The sequence below is a fragment of the Orbicella franksi genome, chromosome 3 (assembly GCF_964199315.1).
Source record: "Orbicella franksi chromosome 3, jaOrbFran1.1, whole genome shotgun sequence".
Taxonomy (NCBI): domain Eukaryota; kingdom Metazoa; phylum Cnidaria; class Anthozoa; order Scleractinia; family Merulinidae; genus Orbicella; species Orbicella franksi.
The window spans coordinates 7,632,060-7,652,594 of NC_138147.1; the positions used below are offsets into that span (position 1 = coordinate 7,632,060).

General features: G+C 40.6%; 3 protein-coding genes across 5 annotated transcripts in view; 2 read left to right on the plus strand and 1 right to left on the minus strand.

Moving 5' to 3' along the window:
* The window catches only part of LOC145481019 (peroxiredoxin-4-like), a 254,197-nt gene extending 252,654 nt beyond the window's left edge, over nt 1-1,543 (plus strand). Inside the window, exon 8 of one of the 2 annotated variants that reach the window (XM_081459393.1) lies at nt 271-1,542. In XM_081459393.1, the coding sequence (XP_081315519.1) occupies nt 271-477 (207 nt within the window). In that variant the 3' untranslated portion in view covers nt 478-1,542. Of the gene's footprint in view, nt 1-270 lie in introns of both variants that reach the window. The other variant, XM_081459392.1, reaches the window with a different exon arrangement.
* Nucleotides 1,544-1,888: 345 nt separating this feature from the next.
* On the plus strand, nt 1,889-9,751 carry LOC145481004 (aldo-keto reductase family 1 member A1-like). The gene is made up of 9 exons (XM_081459362.1): nt 1,889-2,666; nt 3,537-3,583; nt 4,720-4,902; nt 5,621-5,708; nt 6,363-6,458; nt 7,013-7,130; nt 7,244-7,300; nt 7,801-7,937; nt 8,370-9,751. The coding sequence occupies exons 1-9, from the start codon at nt 2,664-2,666 to the stop codon at nt 8,592-8,594; spliced, it is 954 nt and encodes a 317-aa protein (XP_081315488.1). The 5' UTR covers nt 1,889-2,663; the 3' UTR covers nt 8,595-9,751.
* A 56-nt stretch (nt 9,752-9,807) lies between these two features.
* On the minus strand, nt 9,808-18,950 carry LOC145481003 (aldo/keto reductase slr0942-like). 2 transcript variants are annotated; one of them, XM_081459360.1, is made up of 9 exons: nt 18,723-18,950; nt 18,309-18,364; nt 16,221-16,403; nt 15,432-15,519; nt 14,853-14,969; nt 13,504-13,621; nt 12,493-12,549; nt 12,230-12,372; nt 9,813-11,583 (listed from the first exon to the last, which is right to left on the minus strand). In XM_081459360.1, the coding sequence occupies exons 1-9, from the start codon at nt 18,723-18,725 to the stop codon at nt 11,365-11,367; spliced, it is 984 nt and encodes a 327-aa protein (XP_081315486.1). In that variant the 5' UTR covers nt 18,726-18,950; the 3' UTR covers nt 9,813-11,364. The 2 variants fall into 2 exon arrangements, with proteins under 2 accessions (XP_081315487.1, XP_081315486.1); XM_081459361.1 differs by lacking the exons at nt 18,309-18,364; nt 18,723-18,950 and adding an exon at nt 17,968-18,299 and having other exon boundaries at nt 9,808-11,583.
* Between the last annotated feature and the right edge of the window lie 1,585 nt (nt 18,951-20,535).

The following is a 20,535-nucleotide window of genomic DNA, read 5'->3' on the forward strand; positions in this document are numbered from 1 at the left end:
GTGTGTAGAATATTACAAAGAATGCAAGGGCTGAGTGCTTTTGCCTTCAAGAACCTTTGCAGTTCAGGAAAGCTAATATCCCTTTCAGTATCACTACACGTACAGTAACTCTGTAAATGGTTTAAAAAGACAATCTGTGTCTAGCGTGATGCCTTCTCTATGCAAAGTGACTTGTTCTGTTAGGCAAAATGTAAACAATGGCAAAAGGAACAATGATCTTATGAAGGCAAAAATGCTTACTAAAACATTTCCACTCGCTTCTGTTTGCAGGTGGGCCGATCAGTTGATGAGACTCTTCGTTTAGTTCAGGCTTTTCAATATACTGACAAGCATGGTGAAGTTTGTCCGGCTGGGTGGAAGCCTGGTAAAGAGACAATTATACCTGATCCGACAGAAAAGAAGAAGTACTTTGCTAAACAAACTGAAGATGAACAAGAAGAAGAAGAAGAAAAAACAAAAACAAAAACAAAACAATAACATTGAAATAAAATATTCCAGAGTTGTCATAAGAAATGTAGCTGGGCTGTCGTGTCCAGACAGTGGCCTAGAAAGGCCAAAAAAAAATAAAAATCCGCAAAATTATTGTTTGAGTTCAAAATGATTTAGCTTATTCAACGAACTCTACGGACACCAAGCCTCGTGTCAGTAACTGGTTAAATTTGTGTTCATGTACTTTGAGAGTGAATGCTGCTTTTCCCTTCACCTGTACATGTAAACTGTATGGTTTTCCGCATCAGTTAAACATCGATGGCCGGTTTGCTCTGCGCACATTAGAACTTAAACTTCCCGACAGAAGTAGTTTTGCTAGGCGAAGTCCTCCCTGCGTATCACCGAGACACCGAGAAATTCCAGTGAAATCTCAGGAGAATTTGAAGCTCTTAGGAACTACTGATTCAAAATTCAAGGAAGAGTCAAACTTCTTTAATTAAAAAAAAAAGAAACTGGAAAGTAATAGATAATGTAGTGCACTCTTAGGAGTAAACATGGCAGAAAGGACCACAAAGAACCAAAACAAGTTGCAGTCGCAAACCTGTCTTTTTTTTTTTTTTTTTTTTTTCCTTAATTGGCAGTTGAACTATACTAACATTTTGATGCAACTGTCAATGCAGGGTTCGATGTACATATATCATACATTAGGCACTCTCATTGGATCTATGCCAGTCTGCCAGATCAGGACAGAGGGCTCGCATGTAAACCAGCAAGGGCTGATGCGGCGTCCTCTCTAAAGATTATAATTTATGTTGCTGCAGGCCTGGCTGTATTTTTGCGGTGAATGGCAGGAAACGCTGAGCACGGGGCATGACGGTTAGGTTGCGAAACGCGGAGCAGTCCAGTTTTCTGAGTGCAACAGCCGAGTGCAAATAGCCCAGAATTCCGCGCTCCAACAATGGAGAGAGGCCTGCCGTGAACGAAGCAGGTTTGGCGTGGGCTGACTGTTGACAAACAACACAAAAGAGTCGAAAAAGGCTAATTCAAGAGAGAGCCACATAATTTGAAAAAGATGCGCGATCAAATTAAAGAGAAGTTTGGTAATGGGAACAACTCTTAGCTGGCCATTCATCAGACAAACCACTTTCTGTGTGTAAATCACTATCCAAGTGTATCCTCTTCAAACTCGGTTTCAGGGCCTGAACACTGTCTCCAAAAGACGATTTGATGTTTGTTTTAAAAAATATACTTTTCCATGATTATAGGCATGTTACAAACTATAATTTCGGCAAATAGGAAAGAATACATTCCAAAATTTGTTTCTTTGGCGCTTGAGCATGGTTGTATTTGGTCCTAGCTTTGAGCTTCAATAGGGCATCACTCAAACACACCAAAGGAATTTTACAAATAAACACAACATGGTCAAAAGTCCGAAGTGCTAGGAAAGAGACAAGTAAGGCAGTTGACTACTAACAAAGCGGGACCGAGGGTTTTTTTTAAATTTTATTAGAGCACTCAAACTACTTACAATACTACGACAACTTCAAATACTAAAACATTACCGCGACAAACACAACGTACTCATTAAGCCGTATAACTTATTACTTGCACTTTTGACTGGGACCGAGGGGTTGAACTTAGGACTATGGAGAGCAAATCCAGCTAGCAGAGTCTGGAGAGCTTCAACCGAGAATCTGATAGTTCAAGTTGTGGCATATGGCTAAAAAAAAAAAGACAACAAAGTACACAAGAGAGTTTGCTAGAGATGGAGTGGTGTATAAATCCCCATCTGTTGCTACGGATAATGATATCAATCTGATCAGTAGTAACCAAATAAAACCATATCCGTAAATATCCCAAAAAATCCCGATCACAAAACTGCCGATGCCCGTTTTGGCAGTTCTTAGTTTAGACTGAAACATTTAGAAATCGGTTTCACATGTTTACGTCCGAATCCATAGCCTATTATATGAATAACCGACGATGTTGATGGGATAAGTTTCTTGCGTGCGCGTGGTATCATGGGAGTGACGGTGCTTTTTTTTCCATTAAAAGAGATCGCGTGACTCTTGATTGCACAGTCGCTTAGCTTCACATGCAGACACTTCTTTGGTTTGTCACGAACGGACGCAGAGGGTTTACTTTATTTAGAAGGAGGAGCTTCTCCAGCTGGATTGCAACTTCGTCGCTTCTTTGGATAGATCGTTCAGCGTAAGACATAAATTGTACGAAAAATGGTAAGTGCTCTTTTCAAAGATAAATTTTAGAAATAAAACGGCGATTTTTTAGTTGGTAGGAACTTCAGTCATCACACATCGACGTGAAATGTCTGCAGAACTCTGAGCTGTCTTGCCTCGAGTTCCAGCAATTACTTTCTAGCGCGCCAACACTACCTTTATCGCTCAAGATAAAAGACGCTTTGCAAACTGTGGGAATATTCTTCACCTATCAGCAAATTCAAGTCGTAACTTCAAGCCTTTCTTTGTAATTTGCACGCTATCTTTTATTTACTTGTATAAGTACCATTTGCATGATCTTGCATGACTAAGCAATTTTACATTCAAATTTGAATCTCTTGCAACAGTGCACGGAAGACGCCAGATCTCGAACTTATCTGTTACTTAGACGGGCATAGCGATGTAACGATATACTTGAACGTGCTACGGCTTTCATCATCGTAGCAAACCAGGGTTTTTAAATTCATGCTGTTTGTAAATGGACTAAAACAGCTGGCTATTTTAGTGGGTCATCTTGCATTTGCATCTCACTGAATATTTATTAGAACAAAGAGGTGACCAAGGTGGCTTTTTCACTCTGAAAAATCGCTCTGATATTCACGCAAACGAAAGTAAACTTTGAAATTAGTTTTGCTTTCCGTGATCAGGTTTGTTATACTGTTAATTCATGAAAATGGAAAATTTCAACTAGACTGGATTACTCAGTGGAGTTTAGCGGACTGTGTGTACTCGAGTTATGGTTATCAGAACAAAAATTATTCATGGTTGTGATTGGATTGTCCTTCGTCAATTGCCGAAAATCAAAATTATGAAGACAAAATATTTATTGTAACTTTTTTTGTTTGTTTATTTCTTCTTGGGTGATTCAAGGCTGCAAAACTCTCGAATGGAGCGATGATGCCACTCATTGGTTTGGGGTAAGTGTTGTTCAAGACAATATCTGATCTGAATGAAAGCAAAAAATACAAAACATAAAAACTTCACAGGGCCGAGTAATACCGGGCACTAACGGGCAACACGACATGTTTCTAACAACTTGCTGTACAGCAATGTTGCAAAACGTTTTTACGCGTTACAACACACGTGTTGCAAGTTGCAGTAACATTTTGTGCAAGGCTAGGTAGACGCGTGTCAGGCGTGTTCAACTTTGTGCAACGGTTTGCTGCGTCATGCAACACTAGCAGTAATACGTGCGGTAACGATTTTGAGAACTTGTATTGTTATATAGCTGGCGTTTTTCCCGCTACAGCGTGCCCATTCATCGGCTAGTTCATGGGCACATGACATCTAACAATGAAACTGTTTATCACCAAATGCCATGAGCGGGACAACATTGCGAAAACTATGACATCAAACGGGAAACAGTTCACTGTTACCCGCGAAATGTTGACCGCTGTTGCAGGTGATCAGAGCGTGCAGTTCAAGGTGGCCTGATGTTGTCGCTGGAATCTCACTTAATGACTGGTCCCTTGGGGAACGGTGGAATTTTGTTTCCCTCGAATCTCAATGTTTCCCTCGACTTCGCCTCCGGAAACATTGAAACTCTGGGAAATAAAATTCACTGTTCCCCTTGGGACCAGTCATAAGCGTTAAATGTAACTCTGTTGCCGGGGCAACAAAGTGAAGAGAAACAACGTTACAGCTGATTCTGGTAGCGTGTACGTGGGAGACTTCCAGGGACACAACTTGCATTTTTTAGTTAATGGGGTGCCAAAGGAGGTTTGGGGACATGCCGCGGGAAATTATATTTTTAGGGGCTCGAAAATGCTGTTTCCCATGTTTCCCAATCAACAGTTTTAGGGGAAAAAACGCTGAATATTTAGTAAGTTGTGTTCTTTGCATCAGTCCAGAAACTGTCTAAACAACCGATTTAATTATAAAGACAGCGTTTTTCACCACTGAGTGAACATATAATTAATTTTTTTTTTGGATTTTCGGAGGTGTGCACGTGTGTAGGTGCGTATATGGTCGCTGCGCCCCTGAAAGGTCATTGCATTTTAATTTGTGTTTACTTTGCCAGAAAAATTTTAGCATATGTTGATGAATCTTACAGGACGTGGAAAAGTGCGAAGGGTCAAGTAGGACAGGCAGTCAAACTCGCTGTGCAGTATGGGTACAGGCATCTTGACTGTGCAGCAATCTACATGAACGAGGCCGAGATTGGTGAAGCATTACAAGAAGTATTCAAAGATGGGAAGGTGAAACGTGAAGATATCTTTATCACGTCAAAACTTTGGTAAATAAAAGCATTTTTCCTGGCATTTTTCTTCAGCATGTTACTGTTTTATAGTACTTTCTTAAGCAACTGCATCCCGCAGAATACAAAAATGTACCAACGCAAAACTAGAATTAATTCAGTGTCGCGATATTTATACTGCAGGGCGGGGCCGTTCAAAGCCCGAGTAAGCTAGCGCAGGATTAGGGAGAATTTTGTCTTCAGTTTTTTATTTTCTCGATGAGGTTTCCTGTTTTTATTGCTTGTCCTTTAGTTTTGAGCTAGAGTAATCTCCGACAAACTGCACAAAACGTAAGCAGTCAAAAACATGTTTATACAAGAAAAAAAGAAAAACATGAAAAAGTAATACTTCGGTTAAATTTTAATCCTGCCTTAGCGTTAACCAGGAAACCTGTTTAACACTAAATTGTTGTCCACTTAGTTATTCTAAGCTTGCGCAATTCAAAACTCAGTCAAAATTTTAGTTCTCGGTAATTGTCTAAAGAAAACTTGGATAATTAAACTCTTTCATCCGTCATTCGTGGTAGTTTTAAATCGCCTTAGGAAGTTTCCAAAATACTGCCAAACGAGAACTGTACTAGGCAGCAATGGGAAGAGACTCAAGAGCATCAGAAGAAACGAATCCGGTTGTTGGTCATGAACCTGGGTGTCTCTCTCTTTGGAATCCAGAGCATTAAGGGTTAAGCTAGTGCTATGACGTCTGATTTTTTGTTTTCAGGTGCACTGCGCATGCCCCAGAGGATGTCTTGCCTGCATGTCAGAAAACACTGAATGATCTACAAACAGACTATCTAGATCTGTACCTGGTAAAAGTCACTCTCTTTTCTTCTGATCCCGGTTGTTAGAAGGCTGGATAACGATATCCACCGAATAAAGTGCTTTCCAACGGATAACTGTTAAAAACCAAAACCACACTATCCACTGGATAGTGACTTATCCCGTGGATAGCGTTAACCACCATTCCAACAACCAGGGCCTAAGGCTTATCAAGATAAAACCGCTCTCCCTTTAAATTTAGACTAAGCCCTTCTTTCGTGACATGAAGTCTAAAATATTGCTTAAAAAGAAATAAGCAGAATTAACCTTTACATTTTTTCCATTTTACCACCTGTTTTGCCTTCCTTTTGATGACAGTTTTCCCTCGTCTCCTCAAGAGGGAAGGGGATGACGGACATACATCTGGCTGTCCCTAATGTGGAAACTATTTCTAATAAGAACTGATCGAAATGTCATCATCAACCAAGTAATTCCACAAACACTAGCCTGTGAACAGCCGCCCGCTCCCCGATTTTTTTGAGGGCAGGGGGCGACTGTACACAAGCTAACAAACACCGCAATGAGTCCTGATAACCACGTTTTCATCAGGACATTTTCTTTAGCAATGAATAGGACATTAAGTTGTAGTTATCACAGCCCTAGAGCAATTAATCACTAAACGAATACCGGGTTCCTTTTTTCAGATTCATTTGCCAAATTCCTTCAACAAAGAAAAAAAAGAACCTGATCCTGAAAGAATTCTTGGCTACTCCGCTGAACGTTTTGCTAAGACATGGAAGGTAAGTGAAACGACCATTGTGCTACCAGATGTTTGCGTATGTAGTCAATTCCCCCCCGGGGGGGGGACTCCCATATTAAAAGGTCAGGGATGCTCGTCTCGCTTAGGGGTATAAATCAAGGATTTTGGTCTCACTTCGGTTGGTCAGGACGGAATGCGACTATCTTTAACCATCAAAGTATCTTTAAGACTGCGAGCAATCTCTCTTTTGCTCTAGATTCGTGGGGAAGAAAGCAATTAAGATCGCAAAACAAAGCAACATGAGCTTTCGAGCGTGACATGCAGCTCGCGGCCGCCTTCAAGGGATGCTAGCATGTCACGCTCTTACGCTCTCTCGTTTTGCGTTTATCTCCACGGATTTTCGAGCAAAAGAGAAACTGCGTGCAGTTTAATTATCCTTTAGGATGCACGCGAAAACAGTAATTATACGAAACCTGCTGTCATCTCCATTAAGGTGGTACCTTTTGGGGGTCAAATAAATCTCGAGCCACGCCTATATTCGTCTCCTTCAGGGGCATAATCCTGTAAATGATTCTGCACTTCTTTTTATGCCAGGCCATGGAAGAACTTGTTGAGAAAGGTCTGTGTAAGGCCATTGGCATTTCAAATTACACCATCAAGAAAACGGAAGATCTTCTGAAAACTGCCAAAATAATGCCAGCTTGTAACCAAGGTGAACTTATATACTATTATAAATTTTTCAACTTTCATTGATTTGTTCCGTCTTAGCTATGAGTAACTACGTTGTGTGGTTAGCCTGTAAGTGATATATTGTTACTTTTGTAGTGGAATGCCATCCGTATTTTCGCCAAGAAGAACTAAAAAAGTACTGCGACAGCAAAGGTAGGCTGCATAACCTTTATCCGTCAATGCTGAGTAATCTTGAAAATATAAGATTTAGTTTTTTAAAAAAATGAAAATTAAACAAAGTCGTGATTAAAACGTCTTTGCTCTATAATAATTCTCTCTTGCGAATGCTTCAAAAGGGTCATTGACTGAGCAACAGTCATTTCGACTTGAGGGTTTCAATGGGGTGATGGCTTTTACCGCTAACGGCGATGGCGAAGATGTGTCCATCTTCCTGATTTTTCGTTGAGAAAAAGAGGGAGGGAGGCGGCCCTTTGGTCACTTTCCTAACCTGCGAGCAGACTCACCTTTGAGTCACACGCGCGAGCGGCGAATAGCAAAGCGATTCGGCGGAAAGGAGTATTTTCTCGTCTCGCGACTTCGCCGCGCGCGCTTGTGCTCCAACGTGAGCCTGCTTACAGGCTATCACTTTCCCAGAGCAACAACTTGTTTCAAATAGTTCTTTATCTTATTGGATCTTAACGCCTTAATTTTAGGGATTGTAGTGGCAGGTTACTCTCCCTTAGGATCAAGTGACAGACCAAGTGGGTTTGTCCGTAAGGATGATCCTATCGTATTGAATGAACCAGTTTTGAAGAAAATTGCCGAGAAACACAACACCACTGTCGCACTGGTAAGATAAAACATACAAGATATGTACCAGTCTACCTTACATGTTTTTGTGTCTGACAAAGCTCAAATTAAAAAAAGTATTCCACTTTCAACAACAACAACAACAACAACAACAACAACAAGTAGCTTTATTTACATGACCACTAAAACAGTAACGATTATCGTGAATATATAATAAGGTTATGATAAAGCAAACGGTGTGATTTGAAAGAAGAATATTGCGTAGATCAAAAATGAAATGAATGACGGTCAGATCCAAATTTAGAAACCGTTTAAACTTTCACCTCAGTATACTAGACTTAATTTCCCCATGAAACGCGAAACGTGTAAAATCATATACTGTTTATTAAAAGCTGTTTTGGTCTATCGAAAACTCCATTCGTTATTATCCCAAGAAGTCACTGCCATCTTGGCGTGTTTATTTTCCCTCCAGGTCGCTCTAGCCTGGGGAATCAAGCGTGGAATTTCAGTTCTTCCAAAATCTGTCTCTGAAAACCACATCAAGGAGAATCTAGAAGCCCTTAATGTTAAACTGGACGACGACGACATGAAGGCGGTCGAGAACATTGGCGTCCGCCATCGATACTTTAATATGCACTGGCCATACACTAACAGTAAGCTGGAAGTTCCTAAAGATCTGTGGGATGGAGAGGAGTAGTTACTGCAGCGGAGATGAGATGGAATTCAACCAACAAGCAACCAACAGCCTTTAAGCCTAACCATTCAATGTTGATTCTCAGCTTGATTTGCTCTTTAGTCTGTGTCAGAACTTCCTCTTCATTATGTTGGTAAATAAAAAACAAATGTAATAAAATTGGTGTTGTTAAGGTAATTCCGCTGAAATAAAAGTGACAATAGATTTTTGTTCAACCTTTGTCCACTGAATATTTGTCATATGATAACTTCGATTTTGAAATAAAAAAGGGGGGTGCCCATGGTCATTAAGGAGCAGTGAGGCATTGAAAATGCCCCATTTTGGCATTACTTAATGCTTATTATAAGAACGCATTCCCAGTAATTGTAACATCTTTGTGAGCCCGGACCCATAAGAACACGCATTAAACTACAGTCAATACATTGTGTCGGACACAAATAAACGTTTTAAGTTTGATTCAGACAGAAAGCTAAATCCTTGGTTAAAAATTTGAACCAAATTTCTTGACGTGGTTACCGACTGCCAAATAGAAAAGACCACCGTGTATCTGCCATTTTTCTTATTTATTCAATTTTCAGCAATAGAAATTAGATCAGTCTTTTCTCACGCAAAGCTTATGATTAGTTGATTACAATGAGTGGAAAAAAAATTGGGGTGCCCGTGCTCGTTGGTGAGCTAGAGCCATTTTTCAACTGACAGAGCTCAATATCAAGGCAAATCCGTCATGTTTTCAAAGTGCGCCTGCACGAGCGCGCGCTAATGACGCCATAAATTATGCGCAGTAAGGATGAGCAATGCAAATGTGAGGAATGACCTTAAGCGCTTACAAAGTCAATTCTTTGAGAACGTCAAGGTTCCAGCGCGCTTACTTCGAGCCCTACGATTCCTGGGATCATTAAGATACTAACGTCGGCTGTGATTGGTCATCTGATTCAGGGACGCTCAAAAGTATAAAAACCTTCGGGCTAATGACCTATTATGTCGGGGCTAGTGCCCTACCCTCCCCCATACCCCACCTTACGGGATGTTAGTCCTTCGCACGCAGGGTAACCCCCAGCATTTATTTTCATTTAGACGCGTAGGTTGGAAGAGGCACTGTGCTAAGTGTCTTGCTCAAAGCTTGAGAACACATTGACCTCGGCCAGGGATTCAACCCAGACCGCTCGTTAACCATTAGATCCAGTCAATTACTGTTAATAGGCACACACATTGCTTATATTGAAGATCCTGAAAAGAAAACTGCCTGTGCCCCTTTTGGCAGTTCTTAGTTCAGACTGAAACGCTCGAAATTGGTTTTGAACGCGAGAATACATTAATTTGATTGAATAACCTATATCGAGTTTCTTTCGTCTTATCGTACATTCCCTTCCCTGTTAAAAGAGAACAGCGATCCTTAGCTCCCTTTGGAAGTAACACCTATTGATCAACTTTTCCAACATTAATCCCCAACATTAATAGCGTTTCAAAATTCGTCGATCCAGTGCTGTTCACACTGGCCGGAGCAAGTGGAGAAGGGAAAAGGGGAAAGACCGGGGGAATGGCAAGGGAGGGTGCAGTGGGAACGACTAAACAAACAACTTGCATGAAGCCAAGCAGCAAAAGGTACGCGTCACCATGAACAACGGCGCGCGAAGGCAGACCCCGCGTGCGAGCGACGCTACGCCGGGCCGAGGCTTAGGCTGTGCTCCCATACATTAACTTCTGTCAATCAAAGATAGACAGGTCGCGCACTTGCCTTGGGAGGACGAGCTTTTGTTCTCTTTCTCGCTTCTTCAAATAGATCGTAACCCGTAGGACATCTATTGTCGGAAAAATGGTAGGTGTTCTTTTAATTTCAGCGAAAACTCTAGATACATTCTTGCCATATAATGTGTACCAATCTGCAATCACCACGATTTATTCACGCAAAGTGATAGCCATTTATTTAAACGTAGCATGGCTGTAATCATCTAAGTAAAACTGGGATTTTACCATTCCTGCTCTGTCTGAGTGGACAAAACAGCGCTATTTTTTCTTCAAGATTTTAACGGAGAGGGAAGGCGAACGCAACTCGATCGTCGAAAGTTAGCAACTTTTAGTAAACGTCTCTATGGCTACTCACACACTGTGAGATAACCAACTATAGCGGAATCAATTTCAATGCCAATGCGTTCAAAAGTAAAAAACGTTGGAGCCACAATCTGAAAACAACTCGGTGGGCGCGTTCTTCTCCCCCATCAATCCTTGGTGAAATTTTACTGCATTTTAGGGTTACCCTCGGCATTTACCCCTTTGCACACGCAGATTACAAGAAAAAATTTCATACTATTACAATAGATATGAAGCTAAAGAATAAATTTTAGGACGACTCAAATTTGTATGGAGTCCATGAAAAACTAAATGTCTTTTATTCCCATTTGTAGCTCAGTAGATCAGTGAAGCGTCAGTTATTGGCCAATAGGAATTAACCATGATCTATTGGAATTAAACAGATTGCTGAATAGTTTATCCTGTCGCCGTTTTAAGTCACAATTAAGAACTCAGAGCTAGTTCCTTCATTCATCTTGCTATTAGCGTTGACAATCAGTAATAGACCTTTTTACTGATAAGGCGGCCATTTTGAATTCATCGTTTCAAATAGCTATTATGGGATGCTCAGGGGGCAAATTAGTATTTATTTGCCCCCTGACCATCCCATAATAGCTATTTAAAACAATTAATTCAAAATGGCTGCCATATCGGTAAAAAAGGGTCTATCAACTATGAATATAAACTACATTTGTCTCAATCGGCTTTAGTCCTCGCCGTCCCAGTGATTCTCAGGAATTTCCTCAGGTTTGTACATCCATGTCTGAACAAAATATCGCTGATGTATTCCAATGTTTTTAATCGCCTCCATGTCATCTTCGTCTAGTTTTACATGAAGTGCTTCAAGATTCTCTTTGATGTGATTTTCAGAGACAGCTTTAGGCAGGACTGGAGTTCCACGCTTGATGCCCCAGGCTAGAGCGACCTGTATTCAGAACAGAAAAAGGCTTGAGAATTCAGAATCTAAGCCATAGTAAGGGTTTCCAAACACCATGAAAACGATCTCGGTGTGGTTAGTTCTTCGTGAGTCAAACAACTAATTTTTTCTCCTAAAAACACCCAATGATACCTTTCTGATCAATGGTAAACGATGAGGATAAATGCGTTTACAAAACACCTAACGAGAGCTTAGTTGGGTAGTGTAGTGCCCTATTTAAAGCGAATTCACTCCATTTTGTTTCTTGTTTAACCAAAAATGTATGAATTCCTTCATCGAGGCAAATTTTGCTCGTTAGAGACTAAGAATGGTCAATTGGACCAGTTTATGGCGAAAAAGAAAGTTTTGGAGAAAATTTGTGCTTTTCTTTAAGAGAAGAAACAAACGTTTCTAAGCCTCTTTGAGAGGAGAAAGCAGGGATCGCATGCCGTTTATTTCAAAGAAATTTAGCCGATCCGTCCCTGTTCAATAACGTCTATTACCCACTCTGTTCTAACTGGGAAACTTTACTCTGCTGCTCATAATGACAATTGAATCTGTCCTCTCTCTCCCCAGACCCTCGGAGCTCATGGACGCTACGTGGGGAAAACGGGGACTGTGTAAGTATCTGTGTTCAGACGCTGTTGGTCCTTACCAAAGCGGCGCTAGTGTTATGTTTCTCTGCAATTTCCTTCAGCACTGGATTTTCCAACACGATCGGCTCTGTTGCCTTGTCAGGAAAGACGCTTTCTGGTCTGGTAGGAGATCCTAACGGCGAATAAGCTGTAACAACAATCCCTAAAAAGAAATCACAACATGCAATGTTAGCCACGTATTTGCACGAAATAGGCAAAATAAGAATACAACTGTGAATGAAGGTGAACCATTTTAAAATTAGAGTTGAGCTGCTGTTTGTACCTTTACTTTTGGAGAAAGTTATGAGCTCTTCTTGTGGCAAATAAGGATGAAGTTCCACTGTCAAATAGAAAACAAAAAGTGTTATACCTCCCATTGGAGGAGAACATGCCGGGTGTCACGTGTCATAGGCCAAAACTCACTATTAACTCCCTAGGGAAACAACAACTGGAAGGCGTTGAACGTTCGACTCACACGTGATCAGGTCGTGATCGAGCTTGTGTTTTTTCAACAACATATGGAGTTACCGACAACGTGAATTGAAATTGGCGAAGGCGAACATTATGCCGACAAGCCAGTTACGTGATTTTCATTGGTCTTTATTCTCATCAACTAAAACTCTCGTTCAAACACGTTTTCTGCTAATTTAAGACACTATCGCTCCCATTTTCAACCAGCATGGTGAGAAAACGATAACTGAGCTTATTCACGTTTTCCTCTAATATAAGAAATCATAGCAAATGGTTTGAACCCAGGAGTATCGTTAGTTCATCTTGTGTGATCGTCCGGGTGAGAGTAGTTCTGAAAAGAAGTGTTGTTGGTGACTGACGTTTCGATAACCTGAGCGGAAGTCATCTTGAGAGTCAAGTGAATAGTGTTAGTCGATGGTGTTACAAGTCTGGTCCGTTGAAAGTGATTGGTCAGTTAAGCCACGATGGTATCGGCTGAAAGTTTGTCAGCAGTCAGTTAGTCGGTTGTGGTAAGTTTCGATCCGTTTATCAGTTGACTCTATTGTTAGTCAAATTAAGACCAGTTAAGTTAGTCTGTTTGAGGTCCGTCTACTAGTCAAATTAGGTCGGTCTGTTACAAGTCCATTTCTGGGTTTTGTTTATGTGCTGAATAAGTCGTTTGTAGGGTGCCGGTAGTTGTTTCTGTTACGTAATCATCATTCCCACCTCCCACTAGGAACCTAAATACCAGATTCAAACACGACAGTCGCCGATGCACGCTGCTAATGCTGTTGCAAAGCACTAACATCTTCAAACCTTCAACTCTTGAAACCCAAGAGCATACCTTGATTGCAAGCTGGCACTATCCTGGCAGTTTCCAGAAGAGCTTGAGTCTTCTTGATGGTGAAGTTTGAGATTCCAATGGCTTTACAGAGGCCCTTGTCAACAAGTTGTTCCATGGCCTGTAGTAAAGGAAGGTTTATAGAAAGAACACAGTCAATACAACTGGGTAAAGAATGGTTGTCGTCTATTGTGGAAACGAATTAAACGACAATTACATGTGCATTTCAGTTGCAATTGGATTGCAAATATCTTATAGCGCAAGTATCTAGGATTTAACGTGCTGTTAGTCAGAGAAGCCACACACGCAGGCTAATGAATTTTGGGCGAGGTTTACGGCTTTTCATCAAATGGTGAAATTTTCAAACACCAACATTCAGCTGTTTCAGGCTAAGAACTTCTATCTATTATTATTTCAAAGCATAAAAATTTGAATGTACCAATCAAACATGAAAGACATGAATTACGAGAGCAACTCGGGGAAAATTTGAAATCATGAAAAGCATGCATTTTTCGCTGTTTCTTGAGCAGCATTCTTCCTCGAGAGAAGCGCGCTTGGTAAAATGAAAACATTCCATGATTGACTGCCTCTTCCCATTCAACCATTAATATTGTCAACATGGATCCTGTAAATGCCTCTTACTAACCGATTTTGAGGTCCTGCAAGTACTGCAAGTTACGGACCGAGTTTTTTTCCCTTCGATTTATCAGTGGCCCAAGCACGAACTGCGTGTCGAAGGGGAAAAAGTGAGGATCCTTAACTTACAGTATGGACCGAGAAGACGAGGTTAGTAAGATATTTCTTTGATCTCTACCGTGTGTGAGACGAGGTTGGGAACGATTTCCATTTACACGAAACTGCTTCAAATTTGTGACGCACGTCGAAAGCAAAACGAGTCAATTTGAAATAGTTGTTAAGTCGTAGGCACGTTTTAATACACAATATAAAGTAAAAGAAAGTTTTAAACTTTTATTTACTGGCTATAAAAGTTAAGAACACTTGGCGATAAATCACGAAACATTTTGGCAACAAAAACAGCTTTAAATTTTAGCGAGACATACATTAGAATACGGCCCGCTAAATTGACCAATCACAGCAGGCGTAATAACTGAGAGATATCACAAATTAATTTCCGTTATCACAAATGCCTGTTAGTCATGTCTCTCAAGAGACTAAAGAAGTTAGGCATTTCGTGGACCGCGCGCTGTTTTCTGGGTCTGATTAGATCATAAGTGAGCAGCAACCTTGCGCCCATGATCTTTCCAAGATGGCGAACACGGCGAGCAAATAAGGTCTGTCCCGACCTTGTCCACCATTTTGGACAGATCATGGGAACAAAGTTTAGTGAGTACCTTCCAGGTATTTGCTATGCCTTCTGCTGAATATCCAATCACACCATCTGCAATGCATCTGGGAAAAAATGTGTCTTTCTTAAATGCCTCTTTCTTGAATGCCCAAGGCATATGTACCTAAACACAAGCAAGAAAAAAATCATATAAACTCTTGTTCTTAAGCCATCGTAGCTTGATTAGCAATATAACACAAACAGCGGTGATATTTCAGTATTAGAGTGCCTTGGAAAACAATGTTTACTGATCAAAGCTGTTTGTGTTATATTTTTAAAGAGGAAGTCAGCTATAATCTTCTTTTCCTGTTAGACCTAATAGGAGTTCTGGTAATCCTCATCGTTTGAAAACACCATTCAGAAATGAAGGCGAAAGGACGGAAACAAAAACGTTGTTATTAACAATGCTGATATTTTTAGTGCGGTAAAACGTTTCAAAAGAATTTGTTACGGTAAAATTAAACATAAATGCATTAATCTGAAAACAAGTTCTATATGTTTGTAACAGTATAAAGTATCTAATTACTACCCTGGCAGCCAAAACATGACACATGAAACGGTACAACTTATACGTAAGTCTTTTTACCAAGTACAAGTCCAGGTAGTCTAACTGTAGCTTTTTCAGAGTCTCCTGGCAAGCTGGCAACACATCTTCAGGTGCATGGCAGTTATTCCTGCGAAAAAACCAAAATAAATAGAACTTTAACAAGTGACCTATGATTACCAAGGGCGGTTTTCTAACTCTTCGTGAAGCCAAACCAAACTTTTGCCATTCATGATACGCATAAAGGACCAGTCAGAACTTGCAATGTCACCGTGCAACCGGTTGAAAGCGCGGGAAAACTCACAGATATCTTATTGCCTGGTTTTTATCCAATGGGAGGAACTGTAACTTGAACACCTGAGTTATAAAGCTTCAACTGATGGTGATTACAATGGCTAATTCCCTCTCTAAGATGCGGCTGCTGGGTATCATGGTGAGTTATATTCATCATCTTAGACTGGATATTTGTTTTCATGAATGCAACTGCCATGATTCCCCGCAGGCACTTCTACTTGAGGAAATTGGCCTTTAATATCTGTATACAAATATCTGAATGTATCTGAATTATGACAAATATAAGGATTCCTTATAAAGACTCCATCGTGACTTTATGCTACAGAAATGCTGAAAGAGTTCAGCGCCGACAGTTCCACTCTCCAGGGTGGAGAGAGTCATTGTAGTAATCATGTGTATTGATGTCTAACGAAACAAAACCTCGCGAAGACAACTCCCCCCCCCCCCCCCCAGGAATATTTAGATATCTTTGACTCTCAAGCCGATCTGCATTCAGTTGACCCCTCGGATACCTCCCTAGCGCCACAGAATGCCTACCAGAGTTTTGACGTGACGAAGACATCTTCCCTTTTCAACTTTCCTTCTCTGAAGACTTCCGCCAAGGCCTCGCCAATTTCTTCTTCATTTCCGTAAAAATGCGCACCGTCAATGTGTCTGTACCCATACTGCAGAGCAAGCCTGATAGCCTTACTGACCTCTCCCTCCATAATTTGCCAAGTCCTTCAATTGCCAAAAGTCAGAGTTGATTAAACATGATCCTTGTCAAGGTTAACCTAACTTTTCAAGATTTATTTGTAACTCCAAGTTAACGCGTATACGGCGGTGGTTCTTAAGTAAAGTAGTCACTCAAAAGACAATCATTATTTACCGCTACACGCCTTCCACCCTCTGATTTTTTAGTGTCACGCCCAGTTGCTAACTCACCAAGAATGGACTGGGTCCGAGTCGGTGCCAATTAGTACTATCCCGAAACTGTCTGATTATTAACAATATTTCAATATAGCAAACTCCATTTCCTCGTCTTATACATGCAATATAGTAAAATCCCGCCTCACGGCCACCCAGTTAATGCGGCCACTTTGTTCTGGTCTGAACAAAAAGTTCAGTTAGTCATTTTCTAAATGAAAGAATGCCTTTAAAGTGTATATGACATGAAAAATAATTTCTGCTTATCTGAAAGGCCTTTCAAAGTACAGAAGAATGGCGGTTTTAGTTTTGAAATATCAGTTTTCGTTTCAGAGACTTTGACGTTTTCCTATTATGCTAATTAGATCAGTGATGAGGTCATAAGGTTTGCAACTAAAGGTGGTAAAATGTTGAACAAATGATATCTCTGGAAATATGGAAGCAGTGTTCTTGAAACTTGACACCACAAATGTGCCAAGTTTCAAGTGATGTACATTTGTGGTGCCAAGTTTCAAGAACACTGCTTCAATATTTCTAGAGATATTGAACACTGCTTTAATATTTCTAGAGATATTGTTTGTTCAATATGACGTCATCACTGCTCAGTTTTGTTCGTGTAAAAATCCAATAAATTGTCTGTTGTCGATGAATAAGAGCGTCCGCCGATGCGTGTTTTGTACAATCAGTAAAACATGACAAATTGGACTTCCGCACTTTTGTGTGAAAAGTTACATCGAACTCAGATAACATCTCCAGTTTTTAAATATGTTTAAGGTTGATAAATGTTTGAGAACATGTTAAAAGCTTAGTTGAAAATAAGTGAATAAAGCAGAAATAATCAGCAAAGTTACGATGACGCTTTCTTTAATTCGAAGAACGATTTCGATTTTGTTGGTCGAGTTATCAACACTCCTTGTCTATTTTCGCAGAGTAAGATTTCGCTATGTTAAAGAAACACACATAATGTAAGTGGCCTTTTGGCGTTGGTGAAAATTGTTGCAGCATCTCAGCACAAATAACAACGAAAGAAACCTTGTCAAGATTTGTTGACAATTGAAAACACCGACTCGGACTTGAAAGTGCACCCGCTGCACTATGCAAATGAGCTACTTGTACGCGTCAGATGATCCTTTCAAAAACTTTTGCAAACTCACCAAACAAGCAGAAACAATAAGAAACTATCAAAAACAGGTTTTGCTTATGATGAGGCATTGTGTGGGAGATTCACGAATTAACTCGATACCAGAGTGAAGAGTTTTCTTACATAACTTTTCTTTACAAAACAAACGCAAAAGCTTACGCGTACAACTAGCGCGAGCAGATATTATTCATTCACAGCGCGAAATTCAAGCCTTGTTTTCGACCCTGAAAAACTCACCTTTTCCATTAGCTCAGAGCGTAAAACTACATATAAGAACCCTGGTTCTTATTCTCAGCCTTATTACCTGCCATCGCTGTGAAAAATCTGCAAGAGGATCTCGCAACTCTCACCATTTCGTGATCACACAACGTGACAACACCCACGCAAGAACCCCCGACATGTGCGTGGATCCGCGCGGATATATATCGTCATTGGTTGCGCAATTAGTTCTAAAAATAGAAAAATTGTCCCATATCATAGGTGCGCGCAGATCCCAAGACTTACGGCCTCCGTCCCTGATTATGGCTCCTGACTGTATATCATTATTTGAATCAAATGATTAAACCAGCAAGACTTACCCCAAAGCGATAGAAGGCATACGTGCTCCATTGTTAAGCTCAACTTCAGCAGCCGCCTAACCAAAGAAATCGTATACGGGTGATTTTATTACACGCCAATTTAACTTCCTCATTTGTCTAGACTAAGTTTCCTTTTCAATGCTTAAGGTAAGGGCCGCAAGATCTCTTAAGCTGCCTTTCTAAAGGCTTCTTAAAAACTAGTGAAGCAACTGAATAGCTTCTGATTATTCGTATTTCATGATGTTCGACTCGCTCTGTCTCTAAAGGCCTAATCCTATCACACTAAATGCTAGCCTCTCTCACTAGGACCTGCAGTCAATTGAACTCTCAATGGGTGGACGTGTAAAGGATCTTGGAAACATACGAAATATAAACTTATAGCAAGGTATGATTGCTTGGCATCTGTTCGCTTACCATTGTAATCCGCAGTACTATCTACCACAAAGGAACAGCTCCAAATGGGCGAGTACGCGTCCCGTGATCAGTCCGTGAATTCGGATACGGTTGCTTGTGACCTTTGATTGTGTTCAAGTTTAATCGTAGCCTGACTAAAGTCATGTTCGAGTCACGAGTTCGATTATGATTTTTTTATTATTATTTTACCTTTCCTTTCAGTTTCTATTGTCTCGTTTGACTTTGACTGTTGTTGTTAAAAAAAAATTGTCAGTTTTGACTCGAAACAGTTTTCCACTGAAGACGTGATCTGAAGAAGCAGAAAACATGTACCGTGTACCTATCGAGTTACAGAAACCCGAATCGAAGTTTGGGAGAATGCCAGAGAAATATTGTGGGAACATGAGCCGACAGGTGAGTGTTTCCACAGCTTTTTCGAGTTCTCCCAAGCTTTTACGAATCGATAGCAACACGGAGAACATGTTTTCTGTTTTTTTTTTTCAGAAAGTACCGCGACGAAGAAAAGAAACAAACTTGTTTTCTTTGATCATCAAATGGTAAATTCTCTTTGCTTCAGCCATCATCACGTCAACAGCTCGTGCGAATCTGTGTTTCTATCGAGTTTTAGTAGAATTCTATTAGTATACTAATGCAAATGCTGCAATCTGATTGGCTGAGCTACTCGTACACTATCAGCCATTAGAATGCAGTAGCTGTCGTTCGTCCACGAAATGCGACGCTTTTATCGTTTTTCCGAAGTCTTCGAACAAAGTTTAGATGTAAATGATAATTATATTCCTGAGAAGACAAAAAGAAGGACATGATGTAAACGGGCTCTTGACTTTAAAAACTTGAAATTATTGAAAAACCGGTGCGCGCGCGTAAACAACTGCAAATTTATCAAGGACAATTCAATACGTGCGATTCTGTTTAAGCGTAAAGTTTAATAATGCGTCGAAAAACCATTATATGCGTTAATTTAAGTTAGAATTCTACTAAAACAATTAGATTATTTGCTCTCGATTTCTATGAGGAGAGAGTGGATTCGGCCTTCGGCCTCATCATTTATCACCTCATAGAAATCTCGAGCTCATAATCTAATTAGTATAAATCTACTAGCGTTGTATCACGAATGCCGTTCTCTGATTGGCTATGCTACTCACTATCTATTCTGTGATAGAAGTGAGTAGCGTAGCCGTGTGCCCTTGTTAACAAAATGGCGGCCTCTCGATTTCTATCACGCGATGGAAATCTCGCTCGCGCTTTCTTCCACGACAAATCTTATGTTTTCAAAGACTGAAATTCTTTCTTTTTTTTTCTCTATTTCAGAGCTTATGTATAAGCAAAGAATAAAATATGAACGATATTTTAAAAAGCGATGACCAGACACGGCCAGAGAGCCATCAGATACTGAGGGGTAACCCGATAACGCTAATCCCCGGTCCGCGGATCCCCGCTACGCATGCGCCGTGAAACCGGAACTCCTAAAATCTTGGAGCCTGGAAATTGATTATTCCAGAGCTCCGTGTCGTGGCGCTGACCAAAAAACCCGTGGGCTCTGGGAACTAGATTGCTGTATATTCCATGTGCTGTACGCATGCACAGGTGACGCATGTGCTTTGGAGACCAGACGGCGATTTGTGACTGAACGAGGAAAAACAAAAACGGAGCCGAAATCTACACCCAGGCCTCACTGCTTGGGTAATTACTCCACTCGCGTTTGTTGGATATGACATGATTATAGCCAACTCGGCCCTACGCGCCTCGTTGGTCATCTCATATCCAACACGCGCTCGTGGAATAATTGTACATATTTAGAGAGGAAGCCAGATCA